At 38.8% G+C, this 11748-nt stretch overlaps 1 protein-coding gene across 6 annotated transcripts in view; it reads left to right on the forward strand.

Annotated features, from left to right (window-relative positions):
* Positions 1 to 8596, forward strand: part of LOC142421709 (transducin-like enhancer protein 4) — a 101600-nt gene extending 93004 nt beyond the window's left edge. For 4 of the 6 annotated variants that reach the window (XM_075526702.1, XM_075526706.1, XM_075526703.1 and 1 more), the window contains 6 exons: positions 1416 to 1665; positions 2746 to 2993; positions 3943 to 4090; positions 4678 to 4828; positions 5152 to 5228; positions 6891 to 8596. In XM_075526702.1, coding sequence (XP_075382817.1) covers positions 1416 to 1665; positions 2746 to 2993; positions 3943 to 4090; positions 4678 to 4828; positions 5152 to 5228; positions 6891 to 6998 — 982 coding nt within the window. In that variant the 3' untranslated portion in view covers positions 6999 to 8596. The remainder of the gene's footprint in view (positions 1 to 1415; positions 1666 to 2745; positions 2994 to 3942; positions 4091 to 4677; positions 4829 to 5151; positions 5229 to 6890) is intronic. The other 2 variants (XM_075526704.1, XR_012778956.1) reach the window with 2 other exon arrangements.
* Positions 8597 to 11748: the final 3152 nt, after the last annotated feature.

Raw genomic sequence — 11748 nt, forward strand, 5'->3', positions numbered from 1 at the left:
CTACTCATATAGGCAGTTTGCTGCTTCTGACAACCACAGAAATCTGTCCTATCCTTTCCTGAATGTGTTTAATGTCAAAAAATGGAGAATGATGTGATCTGTCACTCAGACCTGCTGGAACAAGAAACAGAGCACAGGATGAGAAGAGTGTGTCAGGCTCTGAGAATAGGGCAGAAAGGTGAATATACAGTTGCATTTTGTCCCACTGAAAATTATTGTTCTAGTGTTAATGCCCTATGAATCTTAAATAACAAATTCAGTAGTTGAATTCTGAAGACTGCCTTCTTTGGTGACTTTGAAGTAATAATTAAGGAAGTGATCTTCCTAAGTGTTCTCACAAAACGATTTTTTTTGGTGAGCTCTTCTCATCCCACCATTGTGACAATGGATTTTTCATCAGCACTATGATGATTTTTTAGGTCTAAGGAAATTAAGTACCTCGTATGTGTAGGTGACCCCTCTTATAAAGTTTGTGCTCTTGTAATAGATGTGATGTGTCAGGTAGCGTCTCAGAACAAGACAATTTCACAACCTAACTGTTCTCCCTGGAAAATATTCTGAGAGGAAGCTGTTGATAGGTTATTCACAGGTGGCATAACTGGCAGTCACACAACACATTTTTTCTCAGTGAGAGCCCTGATTCTGGCAAGAGAAATTGGGATTTGTAGTTGTTGTGTCAGGTCCACACAAAAAAAAAAAAAAAGAAAAAAAAAAAAAGAAAGGGGAAAAAAAAAGAAAGGAAAAAAAAGAAAAAGAAAAAAGACAGCAAGCCCAAAAGAAGGGAAAAAATTCCAGTGCATTTTTGCTGGTCTGTCATGTCAGATGTCAGCAACTGTGCCTTGAGGACTTGACAGTGGAGGTTTCACTGCACCCTTAGGTATAGTGCCTGGGCAGTTTCATTTGAGGGGCATGGGACCCACAGTGCGTTTGGGGCAGCTTGGCAGCAGTCCAGCTGAAGTTTGCACATTACAGTCAGTAAGGGAGCAAGCAAATGTCCCCTGGCACTTAGCTACCCACCATGCTCTGCAGCAGCCAGCCAACTCTTTCTGTCTTCCGAGGGGCCCTGACCCGACCTTCCTTCCCTTCTCTGCATGCGGTGGTCTCCCCGTGCCCCAAGTTTAAGAGTAGCGTCATGTATCTTCACTCATGCCAGAAATCATCATTGCATGAGTTGTAAAAGCTCATTTGATTGGTAGGTGGTGCTTGACTTTCCATGTTAAAAGAAGAGTACCTAAGTTTATGCTTTGAGGGCCATGCTATAAATAATTTCTTCTTCACATGATTAAAAAGATTGCAAAAGGAGCCAAGTGCACAATCTGAATGCCCACAGCAGAACAACACCTTTAATTCTGTTTTCTTAAATAGACTTGAAGAAAAACTTCTTAAATCACCCCCTATCTTTTTTTTGCCCTCAGAGCATACTCATTTCATGTAAGTGCAGATGGTCAGATGCAGCCGGTTCCTTTCCCTCCTGATGCCCTCATCGGTCCAGGAATCCCTCGCCATGCCCGTCAGATCAACACTCTGAACCACGGGGAAGTTGTGTGTGCAGTTACGATCAGCAACCCCACAAGACATGTGTACACGGGTGGGAAGGGGTGCGTCAAAGTCTGGGACATCAGCCACCCTGGCAACAAGAGCCCTGTCTCCCAGCTGGACTGTCTGGTAGGTGAACAGCAGCATACGACAGTGGAAGAAGATAGCAGGTTGTGTTAAGATTGAAATGATACTGTTAAGGTACAAAAACCAGTGGCTATTTGAGTGCTGTCATTGGTATTGAAGCTTGATATTTCATTTGTAATTTTCTTGTTTCTTTTAGAACTGAGTTTGAAGTATGTTCCTTGACGTACTTGTGTTTTTTTCCCCCCAATGAATCAAAATATCTTTAATATCCTAAAATTGTTTTGGTAGGGGGAAAGATCAAAGACAGCACAGCAAATATTGTTTATAAACTTTGACATTTGTTGGCAATCTTAAAGCTTGATATCCTATCATGCTAAAAATTGCTGTCTTGCAGCTGTATTCTCTGAGAATATTTAAAGATTGTGTCACATATTTTGTATCTGTGTATGTGTGTGAATGCATTGCCCTGTCTTAATATGACAATTAAAAATATCCCTGAGTGTTATTCACAAATTATTGGAATGTGCTAACAAGATGAACCATTGTTAGCAGCTTTTCTCGTGTCATTTACCAGTTCTTGGTAAGATGTTGCTTCTCGTTACAGAGGCAGTAAAATGAGAACTGTGCAGCACATGTAGACATAATGAATTGCTACACAAGTTGCTACACAAATGAAGAAAATTGCCCAAATATTTTCCTCTGACATCTCCTAGAAGGTGGCAGCAAGTCTCACTGGAACAGAGGCGGGGGGAGCATGCAGGGAATTTGGTACTCCCCCATGCCGAGAGGTTAATGTGCTGAAATAAACAGTATAAAAATGTAACTTTCTACACAAGCTGTCGAATACAGCTATCTTGAATTGTTTTGGGCTGGGTTCAGGTCTTTGCATTTTGATGCTAATTAAGATTAAATATCTCTCACTACTGAATTTTGTAGATCAAGTTTAAGTACTTCCCTAATGTCATGTAATTTTCTGGCATTAATATACTTTATCATTGTCATAAGTATAAATGGCTCATTAAAACCAGGAGGGAATACAATACTTTTATGGATTTCTGCTCTCATGTTAATGCTGTTTTCCTTTCCTCATGAGTAATCTCGTGATGGCTTCTGTCTCCACAGAACAGAGATAACTACATCCGTTCCTGCAGATTGCTCCCCGATGGCCGCACCCTGATTGTTGGTGGGGAAGCCAGCACGTTATCCATTTGGGACCTGGCAGCTCCAACTCCTCGCATCAAAGCAGAGCTGACATCTTCTGCTCCGGCTTGCTATGCCCTAGCTATCAGCCCCGATTCCAAGGTCTGCTTCTCTTGCTGTAGCGATGGGAACATTGCAGTGTGGGATCTGCATAACCAAACTTTAGTAAGGTAGGTTGACAGAACTGGATCATCAGGTTGTGAAGAATTAATTAGACACAGCCTTACATGTTGTTCTGCGTACATATGCTATTTTCTCTGTGGTGTCTGCATAGCTGCTTCCAGTATTTCATTGCTAGGTAATAGCCATGGTAATACCTTGACAAAGGTCTATAAATTGTTTATAGGTTTTGAGAGTTTCATAATTCCAGGACTGTTGAGCAGCCCATAACTATAATTTCCTAAGATGAGCTGGTGTTGACACTGCTGTAGGTTCTTTGAGCAGATGGTTTTCTTTGTTTCTATGCAATACACTGCTCACACTCCAATCTCTTTAATCAGTGCTCCAGCAAGTATGTCTTGGGTAAAGATGCATGTAAATTACTGTGTTGCAAACTTAGCATCTTAGGAGTATGGGTTGCTGCTCAACGCTAACATATGCTGAGGCAGGAGCCAGTCGTACAGAGCTTCTCTGTGCACTGCACTGTGGGTATGTTGTTATATGTAATATATCAGTATTGCATGTAAAGGCAGGCTTTTACTCCCTGATGTTCCCATTTAGACTGCTTTTTTTTTTTCCAGCTTTGTTGGTGACTTGCAGATTCTTCTTAAACTAAGTGAATTTTGACAATCATGCTACATTCCTTTGGAGGGAGTGGGGTATTTTAGGTTGAATAGTGGGTGTCACACAGCATCAAAGATCCCTGGAGTGTCTGACTCGTAAAGTGTGCTTTTTGAAATCAAATTAGTGCTTGGATGATTGCTTCATCAATTCATCACAAAACTCACGTGGTCATCCCGGAGTTTACATTAATCTCAGATTGCTATTGGAATCTATGTTACTGTTGTCTTTAATGGCTGCATCTCAGGGACTAAAAGAAAATGGAGGTATTTTGTACACACGCTCAGAACCGACTCTTTCCAGTGTGAGAATGTGCATATCTTCTTTCAATATTTTCAGGCAATTTCAGGGCCACACGGATGGAGCAAGCTGTATTGACATTTCTAATGACGGCACCAAACTATGGACGGGAGGCTTGGACAATACAGTCAGATCCTGGGATCTCAGAGAAGGGAGACAGCTACAGCAACATGACTTCACATCACAGGTTCAATCTCAGAAGCTTTGGCATGTTAAGAAAAATCTGTCATGGTTTTCTAAAACAAGCACTTTTGGTTTTGGGGGTTTTTTTTAAAGCAAAAAAAACAGGCTCAAAGAGAACTCCAAAGAATTTTTCACTTGGTGTCACACTTTTTTTTTTTTTTTATGTGGCAGCTAAACATCTTTCTGGATTATGACTATTTGACAGATTAGTACTTCTCCCATGAGAGTAGTGGAGAATCCCTTTTATAAAAGAATTGCCAGATTAAGGTGTTCCTGTGTGCAATCTGTTTATGTTTCTGTAGATTCTTGTTCAAAAATGTCATAAGAAAATATTTTTAAATGCTGTCAGATAAGCTAGGACATTAACTTTTATAGCTTGATTCAGTGCTTCACTATTGCAGTTTTAATTGAGCTTTGTTTACATGAACTAATTTATCTTGATTACTATAGTAATTGGATTATCATGTTTTTAAAACTGTAGTAGACCAAAATGTGTTTCTTTTTATAGTGTTAACAGTGTAGCAAGAGTCAGTTTTGAGTATCTCAAGCTCATTCCTTTACTGATTGAAGCATGCGCTGTGCTAATTCCAGATCTTCTCACTGGGTTATTGTCCAACTGGTGAGTGGTTGGCGGTAGGAATGGAGAACAGTAATGTCGAGGTGCTGCACGTTACTAAGCCAGACAAGTATCAGCTGCATCTTCATGAGAGCTGTGTGTTGTCACTCAAATTTGCTCACTGTGGTAAGCAAATCTTTCTATGCCAGGGTTTTCCCTCCTGAGAAATTTGTTCAAGATTACCTTTAAATTAAAGGAGGGGTATAGTTAAAAATTAGATGTGAAATTTAAGTATTAAAATTATTTAAGAAATTCTGTATGACTGCTTTTTTGTGTGAACTGCATATGTTGTGATCAAACATTGTAGTGCAACCAGATGAAAATGTGACTCTTCTTTGGATATGTTTTCCATTAATGTGTGAATGCATTGTTTTTATGATGAATCTGCTTCTTGGGGTGCATTCCTTGGAAACAAAATGCAACAATAACATTTAAACAATCTGTTGCAGGCAAATGGTTTGTAAGCACTGGAAAAGATAATCTTCTTAATGCCTGGAGAACACCTTATGGAGCCAGCATATTCCAGGTAATAATCTCCTAAAAGCTATTTTCCACATACATTACAGTGCAGTAGAGCTGCACATCTCAGGGTCTGTCATTAGCTTAAGGAGTTTTTAAATGGAAATTCTTGGCTAGTTACTATATTCCTTTAAGACTTTGTCTGAAATTGAAGAGAGATACACTTTTGTCCTTTCTAACATTTGGGTAATTTAGCTCTTACAATAAAGTAGCCCTTTAATCTAAAATTGTTTTTAATACCCCTCTTTCTCACCTTCTTGTGTGTATTGCTGTAATACCCTACCCAAGTCGTGTCATTAGGTGAGCATGCACTGAAGGTCCAAAATGTAGCTAAAACAGTGAAAGTCATATTCAACACGTGTATTTTTCTTGAATGAGATGTGTAAAGTCAGTGGGTTGGACAGGCAGACACCTGAGCTGAAGACTGTATCCTTGTGGAGGAGCCTGATGTAGTGTAACGGGAAGTTGTAACCTTTCTATAGTCTTTAATCCCTCTGTGCCCTATTTTAATGGCATTTCAGTACCAGTAAAGAAAAGTGGGATTTTTGGCATGTCCTTCTTTTCTTTCACCTACAGGTACCTCTAGGCTGGGAATTTTTTAAATTAAGTTAACTGGTGTTCTGGTTTAAATGGTCAGGTGTCAGCTGTACTGTTACCTGCTGTGTCTCCACCTTTGGGGACAGCGCAGCTTGCCTTGACATGAGGAAGCTGAGGTCTGAGTTTTCTTAGTGGAGGCTATTCAGCTCCAGAACCACCTCCCACAGAAAGCCTGATTGTCCTAACAGGAACACATCTCCCTTGACAGTGACGTTAAAACCCCAGTTCAGGTTTCTTAATGAGGGGTAGAGAAAGAAACTTCCTGTGTAGTGCAGCAGAGGTTTCTTGGCAAAAACTTAGCATGATTGGGAAGTGTTTAGCTCTTGCAGTGACAGGCAGAAAAGAATGTGGACATACGTTACGTAAAGAAAACACGCACTGAAACAGCAAGTAAAATGTGACAATACGTACACATGATCTCAGAAAAGACAGACAAGCTGGGAGAGACAGAGCTACTGCATCCTGGTGTATCCTGTCTCCCATTCACCTGCTGTACACTGTTGTGCACCCTATTCCACCACAGTATCTTTTCGTATTTGCGTCCTCCCTGATAATGTAAATTCCTTTGTGCGAGGCTTTTGTCTTCTGTGTTGGGGAAATAGTTGAGAGGAGATACAGTTACTTCTGTGGAGTCTCTTTGTTTCATACCTGTGGGTGGGTAGGGCTTTGTAGTGCTTCTCCATACAGATTTCTGATTCACAACAAAAAAGGGAGGAAAGAAGATGGCTTTTCATTCATTTTTATGCAAAAGCTAACGTATAAAATATTAATAAATGCTCATTGCTTGTAAAGTGTATAGAAAGGACTGCTTCTTTTTGTTTGATTGATGGATTATCTCTAGGTCCGTAACATTCACTTCCCTTTCTGCTGCTGTTTTTTGTTGCCATAGAGCTTTAGGTGGAACAAGTTTGGAGAAACAGTCTTGTAACAAAAGCTGCCACTACAGTACTGATATTTAAATGAGCTTTCAGTGTATTCCCTCTCTATAAACTCTTCCAATTAATCTTCAAGCCCTTCTGGATTGAAGGATTGGAAAGACATAATTTTCTTCTTTTTTTTATCTTCCTTGTAGTCCAAAGAATCCTCATCTGTGCTTAGCTGTGATATCTCTGTGGATGACAAATACATTGTCACTGGCTCTGGGGACAAGAAAGCTACAGTCTATGAAGTTATTTATTAGAGACAAATCTGAATGCAGACAGAACTCCTTCTCCTAGCACTTTGCTGTATATTCCTTTTTTTTTTTCTTTCTAAACTGAGAACTTAAATGCTCATCACAGTTGTGGAATTTATTTTTACCTTCTTAACTTGCTATTGATTTGTGAATGCTCATTAAGAACTTGTGATACCAAATTGTCAGATATCTACTTGGAAGAAGATGGAATAAGCATACTTAACAGTGAACTTGACTCTTTAATTATGTATTATAGCTGTAATGTATTTATTTTGTTTAAAGAAGGCTTTCTAACAATGAACTGACTAAATAAAGCTGTCTGGCCCGGCTTTAGTTTGAAAGGTGCATTGTATACTTTGTGTTTTTGCAGGTGGATGAATTGGGGATCTTGGAGAAGGATGTTCAGGAGATAGTTAAAGTTACACTAAATAGACTTGTAGTTTCTATTTAAAAAAAATAAACTTTGTTATATTTTTTAGTCCTGTTCTTGGATGAGACCTCTAAGTGTTATTACAGTATAATTATTTGGTGGGAAGATGCTGTATCTTAACTATTTTAGACAGTCTTGGAAACTTAGGAAATTGCAAACTGTAGCCAGTAATCTACATGCCTGTGATGAATGGCAAATTCAGTTCACATCTAAATTAAATTCACTTTAAGTAAGAATGTGCTAATTTATATATTTGCAATGTTAATATAGCATCTTGTGTACAGATTTGTTCTCAATGCTTTTCTGTTGATAAACATAAAGCATTTTGGTGTCAAGCTAGGTTTTTTAATATAAACACCTCTCTTTGTTATATTGTAGAGAGTACAATAAGTTGCCTCAAAGAATCACCTTTGTTACTTCTGGAAACTTTTGCAATGTTTCCTTGAAAATGGGGATATGTGTCTTTGGGCAATTTTTCAATTACAAGAGATTATGAAAAATATTTGATATGTTCTTTGGAAACTGCACTGAAATAAGAATGGATGCCTACCAATATACAAACTACAAAAGCAATGACCTCCGAGGTAGGATTTACAAGAGTACTCATTCCGACATACAAAAAGGAATGGATTCTCATTGGGATAAGGACTTGCTTTGTTCGCCAGCAGTTCAATCCAAGTCTTGATTGGATGTCCCTAAAACAGACGCAGACTGAGCCATTGTGCCAGAGACAACGTGTTATCTTTTTATGTTGTTGTTGTTGCTGTTAACCTATGATCTGTGACTTTTTTTTTGAATGCTTTAAAAAAAATCTTTAAGTCTGTGGATCTGCTGATGTACAGTGCCTTTGCTGCTATGGATCAAAATCAAAAGACCCGTGTAGATAAATCTTATTGTATAAGTAGAAAATTACTTAATTTCATACTAGAAATGGATTGATGCTGCAAGTTAAAATGGACTGTTCATTGAAGTTCCAAATGTGGTAGCAAAAAAATGGTGTCTTAAGTGCTTAGTGTTTGATGTCATTAACAGTTTCGTAATACTCTACATTGTAGAAAGATTTTGATACTAAACTGTGTCATTGTACATAGTTCTAATGCATTGTATTGACCACCAGTACTTCTATAATGGTAGATTATTGTTTGTGCATTCAGACTTTTAAGCATTAAACATAAGTAACTTCTAAGATGCATTTTTCTATTTTTTTTTCCCCTCCCTCATTATTTTTGCGTGTGATAATCTCAGTTATGTGTGCAGAATGCTGTCTGTAAGGACAACAGGCATTCAGTCGCAGAGTATGCCACTACAGATACCTTGTGGTTTTGTAGCTGAGAGACAGAGTAGAGTTTCACAAAATTTCTCTGACCTAGCAAAATCAATGAATTTATAGTTTCCCAAGTTACCTCACTGCAGTGATTTTGAACTCTTGGAGGCATCAGCCACAAGACTTCGACTGTATCACCTACAAGTTTGCCACCTCCCATTTGTGTAGTTTCCCGTGCAATACAAAGCTTTACGTTATCCCATACTTTGGAGAGAGTGAAACTGGGGACAATTCCTGCTCCTGTGCCTGCTGAAGTATGCGGAACTCAGCAGGACGTGGGGAGTGGTGTTGCAGTGCAGTGTCTCACCTGGGTTTCCCCATCCAGAGCTAAAACCTGTCCATGCCCATGGAAAGACTTCTCTTGACTACAGTTGGTTTTAGATCAAGAAGTTAAACCAGCTTCCACTGAGTTAAGACAGAGGTTAAAGTGAACTAGGGGAAATTAATTTATACACTGTTGGGGGGGGGACGGGGACGGGGATGAGGAGTTGTGCTGTTGGTAACAGGAGAAATGGAAATGGAAGAAATCCAAGGGGGAACTGAAATTAAATGTGTCTCCCGTAACCCATTTCTGAAAAGCGACATTGTGCATACTGGAAATTCCCAGGCATGTAGGCCTGTCCTGCGGTGACATACCAGCCCGTGGTGACTGCAGTTACGTGAACCCAGGGTGAGAAATTTTTTGGGTTTTTTTGAAATGCCAAAGGAAGGCTTAAGCTGATGAGTTCATTTACCTGTACTGTGAGTGACTGGGTAATACTTGTTGACGGAGGAGAGTGTAGAGGCAAGTTTCCCCCAGAGCTACCAGTTTCCTTAGAGTTAACGGTGAAGAGTTTTCCAGATGTCCCCCAGAATAATGTAAGTTTTCACTTGCATTGAGGTTCTCTGTTACTTAGTACAATAATGCTTCATAAAGGTAAACATGTATAGATGCTTTCTGTTAATTGTTACTCTTGTCTGAAGAGATATAATTTACCTGTTACAAATATTATATTGGAGACACCTTTTATTTTCAAAGGCATTCAAAAATTTAAAAGGCTAGGGTGTAGTCCATTTGCTAACAAAAGAGAAACCACCTACTTAATGTTTGCAGAGGATGTTATATTTTTATGTAGTAGTTCAGGCATAAGAGATTACTTAAAACCCCTAATATAAAGCTTTCCTTTAAAAAGAATAAAACATTGCATACTCCTGAATTTGTACCAGAGCTAGTTTTGACAGCAAAGTAATATACTTTTAAAGTAGCCTGCCATATATCTGCTTATTAATGTTTGTATTGATGGCTTGTAAACAGTCTAGGAATTAAATGCTTTAATCCAGGATTACTGCAGTTAAATGTGTAATCATCCTAATTTTTTTCCCCTTCAGGGTTCAGTGCAAGTGAGAGATGGTACAGAGCTACTTTCTGTTTTTCAGTTAAGCATATATAGGGTCACCTTCCTTTTTCATTCTTTAGTTTCTCTCGCCACTGCAGAGCACAATTTTGTGCAAAATGTTTTGTTACAGATGGTTTTTTTGTGCCACAAACATGTGGCCAGCATACGCCATATTCAAGGTACAACCATTGCTTTCTCTGTTCTTCTTCCCCTCTCAAATGTTGTTTTGTGCAGTGATACATTAGGAAAGCCATTTCTTTCTAATCTTTGTATCCTTTCTCACTGGCCAGTATAGACATGCTTAAGGGGAACACTTTCCATCAAAATAGTATTTTCTAAAAATATGTGATTTTAAATTATGTTTCTACTGCTTGTTCTTAGCGAAAGTGATTTTTCTCTCCTGTTCCTTTTTAAGCTACCCAGTTACTTAGGAAAAAAAAAAAGATACATTTTACCAGCTGAGATTTTCCTGTATGAGGAATTTTTAAGTCCGTACTGGTATAGTTCAAATTGGATTTTGTTTTTGTTTTTACTCTGGCACCCGAAACATATAGGAAATTCCTTCTTCCTGAAATGTTGCTGGGTGTATGAAAGAAACAGGAAGGTAGCTATGCAGGTCTACATATGTCTGGAGTATCTTCTACAGAAACACGGATCAGATCCTTTGCACAAGTGAACTCATCTGTGCTGAAGACAACAATGCTCCCATGGCTCACAGCTGAAAATCTAGCTCACTGCTATAGGCATAGAGGACCCAATCAGCCCATTTGGATTGGGTTTTTCTTGTTTTGTTTTTAACAGTTTGGTCCTTTGAGCCTTTTCTGTTTTTCTCCTAGCATGTTTATTTGTGATCATCCCTACTGAAATCCTGATGTGACTAGCTTCTACTCAAGGATTTATGCTCTGAAAGAATGAAAGGCAAAAAAAAATTGTAAATAAAATATGCTCAAGTTTTTGTATGTGCAGGAGTCAGGAAATTCAAAGCAGTAGCTTGGGCTGCAACTGTTTCTCATTTGCATTGAATATACTACATCTTTGTGGCACCAAATTAGCACTGAATATAGCAATACAAAATACACTTTAGAACATCAAGTATGGCTACTGAGAAGAATGTCACTTTGAATTTTTCAGAGCAAATGCACTCTGAAGAGCTCAGCTAAAGAACTGCTCTTATGTGGGGTATGTGGGAGGACTAGTTGCATTCAGTACTGGAGACCTTTTCTGATATTAACATTTTGTAGTGACCACAGCGGTATTGAAGAGGGTTGGGTGGTATGGGCTTGATGTGCAGCCAGCCAGTTCTGCCATATATTTACATGAGAATCCCCTTCCCAGTCATAGCAGGGGATGAATCCTGGAGTAGCATGCTGTAGAAGATAATCTCTGACAAGTTCTTAAATAATGTACCTGCCGCATCTGCTTTTGAACCAAGAGTTGCTGAACATAACCCTTGAGATTTCATGTTTCTCCCGGTATTTGGAGTACAGCATTTCCACCTCACAGCAAGAAATTTTTATGTCAAAACCAATAAATGTTCTTACTCTTACCAAATGATTTTGTGTCCTGGTTACAAGGAAAAAGTATTATAGTGTCTTTTTTTATTATTAAAAATGGTGTAGTCTGACA

This window comes from Mycteria americana, chromosome Z (assembly GCF_035582795.1).
Source record: "Mycteria americana isolate JAX WOST 10 ecotype Jacksonville Zoo and Gardens chromosome Z, USCA_MyAme_1.0, whole genome shotgun sequence".
Classification (NCBI taxonomy): Eukaryota; Metazoa; Chordata; class Aves; order Ciconiiformes; family Ciconiidae; genus Mycteria; species Mycteria americana.